This window comes from Diaphorina citri, unplaced genomic scaffold (genome assembly GCF_000475195.1).
Source record: "Diaphorina citri unplaced genomic scaffold, Diaci psyllid genome assembly version 1.1 scaffold532, whole genome shotgun sequence".
NCBI lineage: Eukaryota > Metazoa > Arthropoda > Insecta > Hemiptera > Psyllidae > Diaphorina > Diaphorina citri.
The window spans coordinates 165,248-180,336 of record NW_007377966.1 but is presented as its reverse complement, the minus strand read 5'-3'; the positions used below and the strand labels follow the sequence as shown (position 1 = coordinate 180,336).

Sequence of the window (15,089 nt, the reverse complement as noted above, 5' to 3'; positions counted from 1 at the left end):
GCGAACATTTCTCTCCCTAGAATCAGAGTCATCACAAGATTTGCCCTATCTACAATTCTATTCTTACAACTTAGAGATATTTATTCCCAACAAAAGGGTAGCAGAAAAATCCATATACTGAACTATCAAATATCCGTTTTTACAAGTATAGGTATTCAAATTGAGATTCGTGTAGATCCTAAAGCGACGTAGTACAATAAAAATCTACGTGTATACGGCAGGGAAAAAAAGAGCCTTTCAAAGGTTAACTTTTTGATAACAATCAAAAAACTTGTAGTGGAAATATATCCACAAGTCTGACAAATCGGACACTTACAGGTATACTACTCTTCGTCGAACTTGTGAGGACAGCGATTACTCCTTTCAACCCAAGAGAAGTAGTTGAGGTCCTTAACAATCTACTCGGCGGGGAGGATACCAGAAGGGTAGGAGACGCGTTATGAGGTACCTATATATTGACACCATCCAACTGTAACCTGAGCCCAAGTTAGGAACCTAGTAGTTCCAAATCGCTCCCTTTTGTGCTGAATCGTTCTTAGTACCATTACAACCACGAGCAAAAGTCCATGAGTCCTCGATCCTCACGATAACGATAACCGACTACAGTCCTACAATGTAACCTTTACACTCTTGCTTATTTCTTTACTCTTATTTCCCCCTGTAGAAAAAAGCAGAGAACATGCAGTTCTAATACGCGATGGTAAGACTGAAACCTCTACATGAATTCTTTTAGGGTTCTATTTCTTTAATTTATTAGTATGACCGCCTTTATAGTATGTTCTTGAGTAGAGAAAACTAAATAAACTAATATATTAAATAAAAAATAATAATAATAAATACATAATACAAAAAAACTCTTCTTAAATAATTTTAAACAGCGGTTTTTCTTTTTTTTTTTTGTTTTTTTTTGATTTCCCGACATTTCACAACAAGTAGCACTCTTTTGTTAACACGTACAAGAGACGTTCGTACTTGACACGGGATACCACGTGGCCGAAGTCCACACTATACAGATATATATACATTTAAGCCTCAGAGGTGAGCCTTTTTGTGTTTCTCCTTTCAATCACCTAACGCTGCCTCATCCTTGTTTCAGTGACATGGCTAGTGCTGAAGGCTATCGCGTAACATGATGTCAGCAAGCAGGCCTCGAACCCTCAGCTCAGACCTACCCAAACTCATGGTGGCTACGCGCAAGCACGGTGGATATGGATTCCATAAGACGCCTACTAGCACAGAATGGATCCAGTCTAGTGAATGGGGACTATTTGATATTATACATGCTCTGGCAGCTTAGTGGACATGGTGAATATATTGATGAGGTCTCCAGTGCTAGAGTTTGCTCTGTTAAACATTGTTTCATTGGTTAGAAGGTCCTGAGTTCTATTCCGAGAGGTGGACAAGAATTCTGAATCTTAACCCAAATCTGGACAATTAAATTCAAAGATTCAGAGAATTATTAATATTTTTTTTTGTTTTTGGTTTTTAGTGTCTTACTTTTTTTTCTCTCTCTCTCTCTCTCTCTCCCTCTCTTTTCTCTGCCTCCATTTCTATATGCACTATAATTATTAACCTTGGGTGCTCTCTTTCTTATGCATGGATCAAACCTTATAACACAAGCTTGTTACCCACTTTTTCTTGTCTTTTTTATACTCATGTTTTGTTAATGCTCAAGCTGTGTCCTACCTACATAGGTATATTTGTGAGTTAATTGATTAGCATGAATTGATAAGTGTCTATTTCACATTTTTACCTCCACTAAGTCTATTCTGTTGTATTTGAAGTTTGAAATATTCAATTCTATTCCACAGATCATCTCCAAGATACAGCCAGGCGTAGGATACTCAGCTGATGCTGCTAATCATATCTACCATCTGATCAACAAGGGTCAAATAGATGCGGCTTACCGTATTGTTAACACTCTGGCTAGATCTGCTAATATCAATGGCGAACAGTTACCGGTGGGCGGATTCCTTGTACGACACATGGTCAAAACCAACCAGGTAAATATGACTCCGTCGCGTGATTGAACAAAGTAAGGTCTAAGTTTGAACTAGGTAATTTTCTTTTTAGTTTGTATACCTATTGGTTTCATATTTTGTTCACCATAACTTCCAAATGGTTTATTTGAAATTAGGGCAAAAATATTTTTCAGTAGGTATTGACTTTTTTCCTCCGAACAGCAAGGAAATTAAAGATGGAGAATTTATAGAATGGAAATTTTGGAATTTATAGAAGCCTGATTTCTCCTTTGAGGGATTAAGAAAAAAAGATGAGTGTTTCACCGCCGTTTTTATTCCGTAGCAATGAAACAACTGCTTACATTAGACGCTTGTGGTCTGTGTCGAAGCATGCCGATCCCGTAGTATGCCTCTCATCAATTAGGCGAGAAGAGACACAATACTTCCCATTTAGATGCTGGGTCAACTCGAGAACACGAGTTCAAAACCAGGGGCGGCGCAGTGAGGCCCCATTACTTCTGGCCAGCCCTGGTGCGGGAGGGTCGCGCTAATAATACCGCAGGTGAGTAGTAGATTTTTTTATTATTATTATTATTTTTTTTTGTCGAATCCAATTAATCCGGTTTTTTTTTTTCTTAAAAAAAAAAAAGAGGTTTGATAGAGAGAACTGTAACTGCTAAGGTCTTATTGTCCAGAAATCGAAGAGAGAAGGAAGACAGGATAGAGGAAAGCCATCTGTTCCGAGAACGAACATTATCCTTGTTTTGTTTTGGATGCATTGTGGTTTTGCACCCGGCTCGTGTTTGTCCACCTTTGTGGGCTTTATCGGGAGGCTGATTAGCTGACATAATCAGTTCCTTGATGGGGTCCGCGGGGGTGGGCGGGGCTTGGGTCGGGTGTGGGATGGCGGTGTGTCCGGGGTAGAATGGGGTTAGGGTGGCTAATGTTATACCTACTTTTGTTATAACTGTTAATATAGTTAAGAAGGTAACTTGTTTTGTAAAATACCTACACATCGATTATATTGTAACCAATATTGTTAAAATCTTATCTTAGAAGTTTAGATTAAGCTTAGGATAAGAAATTTTTTGTAAAAAAAATTGATACCAAATAAAACATACCTATACCTATCCATTTAGGATAAGATCCGCCCCGGGCGGTAATCGAACCCGCGGCCTAGGGCTTACAAGACAGACGCGCTACCAACCAAGCTTAGAAGGATGGAGCATCATTAAAAAATCTTACCAGCTCCTAACATCTTGAGTAAGTAACTAGGATGGCAATCGTTCTCTCTGTTGGTTACAGAGACCACGAAACGCCTGTTTGAACTCCTGAGAACGTCAAATTATATTCAGCCCAACAATGTACTCCTTGGATCTCTTATCAAGGCACATGTGCTCAAGTAAGTAATGTTTATCACGATTAAGCTTAGGATAAGAAATTCTTTGTAAAAAAAAATTGATACGAAATAAAACATACCTATACCTATCCACTTAGGATAAGATCCGCCCCGGGCGATAATCGAACCCGCGGCCTAGCGCTTACAAGACAGCCGCGCTACCAACCAAGCTTAGAGGGATGAAGCATCATTAAAAAATCTTACCAGCTCCTAACATCTTGAGTAAGTAACTAGGATGGCAATCGTTCTCTCTGTTGGTTACAGAGGTGCTCCGTATTCTACAAGTGGCGGAGGCTGAGTTTGGTGTGGGGAGTAACACGGAAACCCTACGAGACTATGTTCTACCCCTTCTGAGTCCCCCGAACCAAGTCAGTGGCGAAGTGTTCAGTCAGCTGAGGAGTGTAGGAGTGACAATAGGCTCGATCACGTCAGCCTATGTGGTTCATATGCTGAGACAACATAACCTGAAGGAGGCTGCCTTGTTAGGTAAGTGAAGAAAAGTATTTCAATTGTGTCGAAAAAATTAATTTAGGATTAATATTGTTTACAAATTTCGTTCCCCCATTCATACACCTTTTTATGAGTGTTTTACCATTTTTTTATGACTTGGTTTGGACTCGAACCACTGACCTCTAGATCCGAAGTATACCGCGGAAACCACTTCTTCACTGAGGTTAGTTTTTGTTAGGTAAATACTCAGTACCGTACCTGATACATTTTTTTTTTTTTTTTTTTTTTTTTTTTTTTTTTTAGCTTTTTTTTTGTGTTTCTCCTTTCAACTCACTAACCTGCTCATCCTTGTTTCCAGTGACATGGCTAGTGCTGAAGGTATCCTAACCATGATTTGTCCTCAGGCATTTGTGGAGCATGGTATTCCGATCTCGGCATTTTCTAGCGACTACATTCAGAACGGACTAGGAAGTGCACTCACTTCAGACATATCTAAAGCCCTGGGTGCACTCACCAGTGATGATTTAATGCCTCAACCTCTACAATATGTACCGTCCATGTTTATACCCCGTGGTCAACCCTTGGTAAGTGTATTGAAATAGTACTGAGTGCACTCACTTAAAGCCCTGGGTGCACTCACTAGTGATGATTTAACACCTCAACCTCTACAATATGTACCGTCCATGTTTATACCCCGTGGTCAACCCTTGGTAAGTGTATTGAAATAGTACTGAGTGCACTCACTTCAGACATATCTAAAGCCCTGGGTGCACTCACTAGTGATGATTTAACGCCTCAACCTCTACAATATGCACTGTCCATGTTTATACCCCGTGGTCAACCCTTGGTAAGTCTCATGTGCTCTGTGTCATAGCATGTCCATCCCGTAGTATGTTCCTCATCAGAAGGGCAAGAAGAGACATTTCCCAATTTAGGTGCAAAATGAGAACACCAGCAAGTAACCCATTCTTTCCAACCCGTTGAAATATTTGCTTTCCTTGTCTGTGGCTTACCGTGAGATGGGCAATCAAAATACGAGATCGATTTTTTTTTTTTTTTTTTTTTTTCCCAATCTAGTAGGATGTTGATTTTTATCCATCAAGGAATCAAGATGAGAGAAAGAAGTTGATAGTCTAGACATCTTTCAGGCGATGTTGATCATATTGTCGACACTGCTTTAATACCTACATTTCTGTTGTTCTGCCCCCTATCATTTCAGGTGACACAACACTTACTATTAGGTATTTTATGCAAACTTTGTTAATTCAAAGGAAAGATAAGGATTAAAAATTATCTCTGAATTTATTTCTCCCAGAATCCTGAGAAACTCAAGGAGCTGATCACTAAGCTGGAAAGCAAAGGAGAAAATGCTAGCGGACAGAAGCGATCTCTGTTGGTGTATTATATTAAACAGAAAGACCTGGATAACGCCTTGGAGTATTACAAGGTTAGTAGATACCGCTATGGAGTATTACAAGGTATGTTAGAGGTGCTTTATTTAGATTGTATTGTCAAATTAGGACATGCAGTCGCTTTATTAATTTTTAGAGGTTCATTTTCCTTTCGGGAAATTGAACACAGGTTGTATCGAATCCAAAGCCACTTTGAAAAGAAAAAAAAAAGTTTTGAAAATCCGAGTCCAGTGAATGGGATTTTAAATCCACCGAATCTGGATACTTGAATCCATACAATTCGGATTCATTGGTTTGGATGGTTTAAAAAAAACCCCTAATGGCAATTTTTTCCGTACATACTTTCTGTGTCCGTAAAAACCATAATCAAATGTTGCGCCAGTGTGTTGCAGTCTTGATTGCGGTCAATTTTTTCCTTGACATTTTATTCAGGCAGGTATGTATTTGCTTTGTTTGTTAATCCTGTCTTCACTCTAACATCTCTCGCAGGTTCTAGAGGCAGACCCTCAGTTCACCCCATCGCCTGGTCTACTAAGTCTACTGATAAATCTGAGTGCTGAACTTGAGAACTTGGAAGTGGCCTCTCAATATTATGATTATAGACGCTTGTGGTCTGTGTCGAAGCATGCCGATCCCGTAATATGCCTCTCATCAGTTAGGCGAGAAGAGACACAATACTTCCCATTTAGATGCTGGGTCAACTCGAGAACATTAGAAAGTTCCCCACTCGAATCACCGGAATTCTTCGAAAGACCAAAAAAAAAAAAAAAACAGAGTTTACCCAGAAGTTCCCCGATGCTAAGATCGATGGAAATAAAGTGTTCAGACTGGCCTATGTGCTACTCAAGAATGGAAAAGAGTCAGGTAAGTGCGGACCAAAATGTGTATGGCTAACTTTTAACGTATGTCCATACATGGTCGACGGCCGTCGAACGATGTGAATCGACGTTGATCGACGAGGTGAATCTATGTTGTCGAGTCAGTGTTGACGATTCAGTCCACATCGATCGACGGCCGGTCGACTACGTGTGGACGCGGACACACCTTTAGATTAAGTTCAAATGTAGCCTAGTTAGCTTGGTTGATAGCGCGTCCGCCTTTTAAGTGCTAGGTCGCGGGTTCAATTCCCGCCCAGGGAACACTTTATCTCAAACAGATAAGGTTCGTTCTCGGACTGGCTGGTTTTCTGTCTTCCTTCTCTCCTCGCATTCCGGATGATGAAACCTTACCAGTTACAGTTCCCTCTATCAAACCTCTTAAAAAATAAAATAATAATAATAATAAAACTCCCCACTGATGAGACGGATGGAGCTGGGGATGCATAATGAGGAGGCCCCTGCTGCTACAACAACAACAACAACAACAACAACAACACCACCAACAACAACAACAACAACAACAACAACAACAAAAATAAAAAAGAAAAAAAATGTATTATTACAGTCCTTTCTCCTCCCACAGAAATGATGGATCTCCTACGGAAGAACGCTCCCTCAGCGGAGGACAGAGAAGAGGAAAAATAAAAAGAAAAAAATATGTATTATTACAGTCCTTTCTCCTCCCACAGAAATGATGGATCTCCTACGGAAGAACGCTCCCTCAGCGGAGGACAGAGAAGAGGAAAGCTCCCCTAACGCACCAGCCTGGCGGTTGCTTAACCTATGTGCCGAGACTACCAATCCGGAATCAACGAAACGCCTGTTTGAACTACTGAGAACGTCAAATTATATTCAGCCCAACAATGTACTCCTTGGATCTCTTATCAAGGCACATGTGCTCAAGTAAGTAATGTTTATCAAAGCGGAGGACAACTGGTACGTTAGACCCGCTTGGTCTGTGTCGTAACCTCGTAACATACCCATCCCGTAGAAATCCTCTGCATGAAGGGCAAGCAAGGGCGTTACTACTAAAACTTGAAACTCTTTTCATTCGTTAAATAATAAAATCAAATCACGTTAAATAATAAAATCAAATCATTATATGTGGCAAAACAGAGAGCCTCTTCACAACTTTGTGTAAATTGCAGCCTTTCTAACGTGTGTGGCAAATTCATGCCACATGCAGGCGTCATTGCTGTCAGAATCATAAAAGTGAAAAGTGTTGTTCATTAATTCGGAAACACTTGTGCATGTTTTGCAAGCATGAATGTGTGTGGCAAGCTTCAGGGTGCTTCCAGACCACGTTTAACGAAGTCGTAGTAGGCTTGAATCCTGGATTGAACTGGGTATTAAGTATAGATCAATTCTGTACTTCTCTCTTCGATTTCGGGACGATAAGACCTCTGTAGACGAAACTCGAGTCGGAAGTAAAAAGTCCAATCATTTCTGATTTGGTAAACCCTGCTCTCAATAAAATCAACATTCTACTCTATTGTCTTCAGGGAAGATTACACCGGCGCGGTGGGTCGTTCCCCCATTAATACACCTTTTTATGAGTGTTTTAGCATTTTTTTATGACTTGGTTTGGACTCGAACCACTGACCTCTAGATCCGAAGTATACCGCGGAAACCACTACTTCACTGAGGTTAGTTTTTGTTAGGTAAATACTCAGTACCGTACCTGATACATTTTTTTTTTTTTTTTTATACATGGCGAGGTCAACTCTCTGTATGATCTCATGTTGAGCTTCCTGGATGCAGGTAAAATAGTCAATGGTGTCCCAGAAAACGAAGATTTTTAGTTTGTATGACTGACATGGAAGAGACTGACAAGAAACGCCGACCCTGTTTAAATAGCAAAAGGCTAAGATGTAGGAAAAAGAAGAAGATTAAATTTTTGTACGATTTTGACGGAGGGAAAAATAACAAGCTGGGCCCGTCCCTCCGGGAATTTTTTAGCCCGTAGTTTATTCGATCGTGATTAGAGAAAATCAGTAGGTACCTATGTATTTACCTAATTTGTTTAATATTCAGTTTATTATCATTCTTGATTTGATTTTTTGATTTTACTTTCATGTAATGATTTAAAATCAAGAGACTAGAGCCCGTTCTCCCTTTATTCCCAATATAATGTTTAAGTCACCCATCCATTTATTGGCCTTCCTCGGCGTAGCTTAACATAGGTAACGCTAAAACCGGACAAAATTTGCACGACCATTTTCGTGATCCTGGTAAAAAGACCTTTAATTTGATATATAGGTCGACCAGGTTTGGATAAGTCCTTCTATGGCAGGGGTGGCCAGACTTTTTTCGTTGCGGTTCCCTTCTTAACTTTCAAAAGTGTAGATCGGAAGAGCGTCGTGTAGGGAGAGCCCGTTCTCCCTTTATTCCCAATATAATGTTTAAGTCACCCATCCATTTATTGGCCTTCCTCGGCGTAGCTTAACATAGGTAACGCTAAAACCGGTCTTAAATAGGTAACGCTAAAACCGGACAAAATTTGCACCACCATTTTCGTGATCCTGGTAAAAAGACCTTTAATTTGATATATAGGTCGACCAGGTTTGGACAAGTCCTTCTATGGGGACAGACAGAGTGACGACACCGAAGCGAATACAATAGTCCGTCCCTTATACCTTTTTATTTTGTAATAATAAAGGAAGGACGGACTAAAAAGGCTAAAAGCATTGCCTTTTAAGTATCGTTTCTACTTACATATGTGTTAAAGTTAGAAGCCGCCATGTAACTTCTTGATAACTTTATTGTGATGCCTAGAATGCCTATAGTGGTATCTTAATTTGATTTCAAGAAGAAATTTCACTGGGATTTTCTCTTCAGTCTATCCTCTTAACACAATCTAGGTACTACTCTTATTTTTCAGGTCGTCTGCGTCAGGCGAGGAAAATCCTAGAGACCCCCGGTATGAAGCTGAGACCAGAACGATTGAATCAAATCATCGACTATTATGTATCTTCTGGATCTACGGATAAAATTGAAAATCTACTCAAGGTAAGAAAAATGAAGTAATGTTGAGTGGAATTGATTGAACCGTTTGGTCACCCCCTTATCATCATACTAAATCATTGTTCCCAGTCAAAAAAAAATCTAAAGGTATGTCTACACTACAGTTGCCTAAATTAACTTCGACTAGAACCCATGAAATTAGGTAAAATGCGCTTGTATCTTATTTCAGTCCATGATTCTTACGGATAACTTAGTTCTGATTTTTTTTTTTTTTTTTTTTTTTTTTAGGGGGTTGTAAGGGGGAACTGAAACTTCTTTTGTTTTTTTTCCCTTGCTCAAATTCAATCCAGCATACATGAGGGATTTAGGATGAGTGAGCATTCAAATAACTTCATATACCATTACCAACCACGAAAGATGATACGTTATTTCATTTTAAAGGAGTTTTTCACTTACCAATCAGTGTCAGTCTTCAGTTCCTAGAAAGTCAGTGAAACTGACAGCCCGGTCTTCTTAAAGTTGAGGTCACAGGCTTTAGCTAAACTTGAGGTCGCAGGCTAGAGCTAAAGTTGAGGTCACAGCTTTTAGCTAAACTTGAGGTCACAGCTTTTAGCTAAACTTGTCGTCGCAGTTTTTAGCTAAAGTTGAGGGCACAGGCTTTAGCTGAAGTTGAGGTCACAGTGTTTTTGTTGAAAGTAAACAATGTTAAATTTTGCCAATATTAGGTTCAAGACCTACCTACTTGGGTTCTTAGGTACTTAGCAATTCGTTAGAGTGCTTTTATTTCTTAGATACCTATTGGGGAAAATAAAAGTGGGTACCTACCTACTTACAAATACTAGTACAGTAGAACCTCGATTATATCAACTGATTGGGACCGAGGGTAGTTGATATAATCGAGATTCTGTATAAAGGTTGATATAATCGAAATTCCGTATAAAACAACGAAAAAAGTGCCAAATTTAATAGTGGTACAAAAGAACAAAATAGGGAGGAAATAAAACAAATTTTAACCTTTTATTTTTAAATTAAATAAAACAAACTAAAACAATACCTTCATTACTAGTATAGCTCCGCTATACTGTAGTAATAGAAAGTAACAAACAAAAAACACATCTTCGATATTGTTTTCTTCGTCAATGGGCTCATTATTTGAACACTTTCAATGATCTGTTCCTCTGATAAAGTAGGATTTCCTTTTTTTTTTTTTTTTTTCGTTAGGCGCTTTAACACTATTGTGTCGTTCGCGCCGACCCCTGTTTGTGACTAGATCTTAGTGTAGATGCCAATGGCCTTCATGTACATTAGTGTCGAATCAATATTGGCAGGGTTGTTGTCAAGAACAAAGTGAATTCTAAACTTTAATTCCATAAGCATATTGTTGGTCAGTTTGTTCATCTTAATTCTCGGATTTTTTTCCGATTGCCATCCAAAATACACATGTCTATCAGGTTTAGATTTGTGGAAAAACTCAACGTTTTTATTTCGTAGCAATGAAACAACTGGGTACATTTGACTCCGTAGTCTGTGTCGTAGTATGCCCGTCATCAGATGAGCGATAAGAGACAATACTTCCCGTTTAGATGCTGGGTCAACACGAAACGTTAGAATGTAAACCCGATGAAAATGATAGAAATACGAGTGCGAATTTATTGAAATAGGAAAAGGCTAGGAAGAAGAATTAAAGGTTGGCATCGAACCAAGGACCTTCTACATAGTAAGCCATCGCGTTACCACGGTGCTAACCTTGCCTTTCTCTTTTCCAGACAAATAAATCAGAGTTGAACATCATATCTCATCTGGAGCTTATATCTGGACTTCTAACTCAAGGACATAAATCAGAAGCAATGATATTGTAAGTTTTGTAGAATGTAGGAGTCGAACTCCTAATTACCCCCAGGGAAAGTGTGAATTTTACAGCTTGTACTATTCGAACTCTTACTGTTTAACTATCGGGATAGATATAAAAGTTGAATAGCCAGACTTGTAACCGCTAGGTTGCGGGTTCGATTCCCGCCCGGGATGAACTATCTTAATCAGATAAAGTTCGTGCTAACCAGGGAAGATTTGGAAACTCTGAGGTCTGGCCGACCTCTTAGAAACATCATGGATCATTTCTCCACGGCTGAATTGAATTCGTTGAAACCCAAGCTGTCTGAGGTAAGAGAAAGAAAAATTTAGTGGTTGGGTTGAAGAGCTCCTCCAGAAGAACCTTGCCTCTTAAAGAAAGCAAAAAAAAGAGATATCGTTGAAAATCCTGAATATACCTTCTTAAATAATTTAGGTGAGGTTTTAAAATGAAAGAGCAGAAAAAATGAGGAACTAGGACATTTTTCTTTTTCAGCTTTTCAGGACGGCAAATGACAAAAAAAATCGACCTTTTAAAGTTACTCTTTCGAAGATTTGCATTCATTTTTTTATTTTACGTAAGAATTGACCTTTTATTCTGAATTTTTACCGAAATGCACATGTTTATGAAAATATACCTACATCTCCTTCTGCTTTTTCGCCTTTTCCCACGGTGCTTAAGGAAGTACATACCTACATATTATGCTTATATTGCTCATTAATCTCTCCTTGTACCACCCTCCAGGATATGTTAGGCAAGTCCATGTTCACTACAATTCTCATCAAGGCACATCTTAAGGAAGGTACCATTAAGGAGTACCTGGCAGATTTGAAGGCAGACGTAAGCTCGGCTGATGGGAATGAAGAGAAGTTGAAGGCCCTCATCAGACGTCTCCCCATGGGAGGAATTTTGGCAACACTGGACACTAAACCTGATTTGCTACCAGAAGGTGAGTGTTATAAATTTTGGCAACACTGGACACTAAACCTGATTTGCTGCCAGAAGGTGAGTGTTATAAATTTTGGCAACACTGGACACTAAACCTGATTTGCTGCCAGAAGGTGAGTGTTATAAATTTTGGCAACACTGGACACTAAACCTGATTTGCTGCCAGAAGGTGAGTGTTATAAATTTTGGCAACACTGGACACTAAACCTGATTTGCTGCCAGAAGGTGAGTGTTATAAATTTTGGCAACACTGGACACTAAACCTGATTTGCTGCCAGAAGGTGAGTGTTATAAATTTTGGCAACACTGGACACTAAACCTGATTTGCTGCCAGAAGGTGAGTGTTATAAATTTTGGCAACACTGGACACTAAACCTGATTTGCTGCCAGAAGGTGAGTGTTATAAATTTTGGCAACACTGGACACTAAACCTGATTTGCTGCCAGAAGGTGAGTGTTATAAATTTTGGCAACACTGGACACTAAACCTGATTTGCTGCCAGAAGGTGAGTGTTATAAATTTTGGCAACACTGGACACTAAACCTGATTTGCTGCCAGAAGGTGAGTGTTATAAATTTTGGCAACACTGGACACTAAACCTGATTTGCTGCCAGAAGGTGAGTGTTATAAATTTTGGCAACACTGGACACTAAACCTGATTTGCTGCCAGAAGGTGAGTGTTATAAATTTTGGCAACACTGGACACTAAACCTGATTTGCTGCCAGAAGGTGAGTGTTATAAATTTTGGCAACACTGGACACTAAACCTGATTTGCTGCCAGAAGGTGAGTGTTATAAATTTTGGCAACACTGGACACTAAACCTGATTTGCTGCCAGAAGGTGAGTGTTATAAATTTTGGCAACACTGGACACTAAACCTGATTTGCTGCCAGAAGGTTTTTTTTTTTTTTTTTTTTTTTTTTTTTTTTTTTTTTTTTTTTTTTAGAAAAGCTAGGAGGTATAGGTAGGGTATTTGAACAAAGTGAATTCTAAGCTTTAATTCCATAAGCATATTGTTGGTCAGTTTGTTCATCATAATTCTCGGATTTTTTTCCGATTGCCATCCAAAATACGCATGTCTATCAGGTTTAGATTTGTGGAAAAACTCACGTTTTTATTTCGTATCAATGAAACAACTGGGTACATTTGACTCCTGTAGTATGCCCCTCATCAGATGAGCGATAAGAGACAATACTTCCCTTTAGATGCTGGGTCAAGACGAAATGTTAGAATGTAAACCCGATGAAAATGATATTAAATTCGAAATACGAGTGCGAATTTATTGAAATAGGAAAAGGCTAGGAAGAAGAATTAAAGGTGGGCATCGAACCAGGGACCTTCTACATAGCAAGCCATCGCGTTACCACGGTGCCAACCTTCTTTTTTCCAGACAAATAAATCAGAGTTGAACATCATATCTCATCTGGAGCTTATATCTGGACTTCTAACTCAAGGACATAAATCAGAAGCTACACAAGTTATGAATGATCTAACCAGGGAAGATTTGGAAACTCTAAGGTCTGGGCGACCTCTTAGAAACATCATGGATCATTTCTCCACGGCTGAATTGAAATCGTTGAAACCCAAGCTGTCTGAGGTAAGAGAAAGAAAAATTTAGTGGTTGGGTTGAAGAGCGCCTCCAGAAGAACCTTGCCTCTTAAAGAAAGCAAAAAAAGAGATATCGTTGAAAATCCTGAATATACCTTATTAATAATTTACTTAGGTGAGGTTTTAAAATGAAAGAGCAGAAAAAATGAGGAACTAGGACATTTTTCTTTTTCAGCTTTTCAGAAGGGCAAATGGCAAAAAAAAAAAAAAAAAAAATCGACCTTTAAAGTTACTCTTTCAAAGTTTTGGGGAAAAGGGAAAAAAAAAAAAAAAAAAAAAATCGACCTTTAAAGTTACTCTTTCAAAGTTTTGACTTCAGATTTGGATTCATTTTTTTATTTTTTATTTTACGTAAGAATTGACCTTTTATTCTGAATTCTTACCGAAATGCACATGTTTATGAAAGTATACCTACATCTCCTTCTGCTTTTTCGCCTTTTCCGACGGTACTTACGTAAGCACCTACATATGCTTATATTGCTCATTAATCTCTCCTTGTACCACCCTCCAGGATATGTTAGGCAAGTCCATGTTCACTACAATTCTCATCAAGGCACATCTTAAGGAAGGTACCATTAAGGAGTACCTGGCAGATTTGAAGGCAGACGTAAGCACTGCTGATGGGAATGAAGAGAAGTTGAAGGCCCTCATTAGACGTCTCCCCATGGGAGGAATTTTGGCAACACTGGACACTAAACCTGATTTGCTACCAGAAGGTGAGTGTTATAACTTTTGGCAACACTGGACACTAAACCTGATTTGCTACCAGAAGGTGAGTGTTGTAAATTTTGGCAACACTGGACACTAAACCTGATTTGCTGCCAGAAGGTGAGTGTTATCTTCTCCTACTATCGGAGGGTTTTGAAAACAAACGATCGAAGTGAGGTCCAAGTTTTAACTTGACGATTTTTTAGGTGCTGGGTCAACACGAGAACACCAGAAAGTAACCCGTTGAAATATTTGCAATCGAAAAACGAGTCCAAATTTTTTGTCGATGGTGGGATTCGAACCTGGGACCTTCTGCATGGCAAGCAAGCGCGTTACCACTGGACCAACCGTGCCCTCTGATAATAAATAATAAAATATTATATGTGGCAAAACAGAGAGCCTCTTCACAACTTTGTGTAAATTGCAGCCTTTCTAACGGGTGTGGCAAATTCATGCCACATGCAGGCGTCAATGCTGTCAAAATCATAAAAGTGAAAAGTGTTGTTCATTAATTCGGAAACACTTCGACCTATGAACTCAAAGCGAGAAAGTTTTAGATAACACTTCAGTCGATCATTTAAGACCGGTTTTAGCGTCACCTATGTTAAGCTGAGCAAAGCCAATAAATGGATGGGTGACTTGAACATTATATTGGGAATAAAGGGAGAACGGGCTCTAGTCTTGATTTTGAATCATCACATAAAAGTGTAAAATCAAAAAATCAAATCAAGAATAATAATAAACTGAATATTAAACAAATTAGGTAGGTACATAGGTACTAATTTTCTCTAATCACTACGGGCTAAAAAATTCCGTACCTCGGCTGGCCTGCTTGCAATGTTGATCCATGGTTAAGACTGCCTACTATCTACTCTACTACTCCACCATATTAATAACTATCTGACTAACTT

The 15,089-nt window shown here is 39.0% G+C and overlaps 2 protein-coding genes across 2 annotated transcripts in view; both read left to right on the top strand.

Moving 5' to 3' along the window:
* The window catches only part of LOC103509807 (leucine-rich PPR motif-containing protein, mitochondrial-like), a 10,685-nt gene extending 6,488 nt beyond the window's left edge, over window positions 1–4,197 (top strand). Inside the window, exons 4-6 of the mRNA XM_026824049.1 lie at window positions 2,450–2,523; window positions 3,625–3,846; window positions 4,169–4,197. Coding sequence (XP_026679850.1) covers window positions 2,450–2,523; window positions 3,625–3,846; window positions 4,169–4,197 — 325 coding nt within the window. The remainder of the gene's footprint in view (window positions 1–2,449; window positions 2,524–3,624; window positions 3,847–4,168) is intronic.
* Window positions 4,198–4,220: 23 nt separating this feature from the next.
* LOC103509806 overlaps window positions 4,221–15,089 on the top strand; it is a 21,232-nt gene continuing 10,363 nt past the window's right edge. Inside the window, exons 1-13 of the mRNA XM_026824048.1 lie at window positions 4,221–4,298; window positions 4,562–4,657; window positions 5,126–5,257; window positions 5,712–5,817; window positions 5,994–6,086; window positions 6,790–7,003; window positions 7,603–7,625; window positions 8,982–9,109; window positions 10,831–10,919; window positions 11,125–11,224; window positions 11,658–11,862; window positions 13,215–13,459; window positions 13,982–14,186. Coding sequence (XP_026679849.1) covers window positions 4,631–4,657; window positions 5,126–5,257; window positions 5,712–5,817; window positions 5,994–6,086; window positions 6,790–7,003; window positions 7,603–7,625; window positions 8,982–9,109; window positions 10,831–10,919; window positions 11,125–11,224; window positions 11,658–11,862; window positions 13,215–13,459; window positions 13,982–14,186 — 1,567 coding nt within the window. The 5' untranslated portion in view covers window positions 4,221–4,298; window positions 4,562–4,630. The remainder of the gene's footprint in view (window positions 4,299–4,561; window positions 4,658–5,125; window positions 5,258–5,711; window positions 5,818–5,993; window positions 6,087–6,789; window positions 7,004–7,602; window positions 7,626–8,981; window positions 9,110–10,830; window positions 10,920–11,124; window positions 11,225–11,657; window positions 11,863–13,214; window positions 13,460–13,981; window positions 14,187–15,089) is intronic.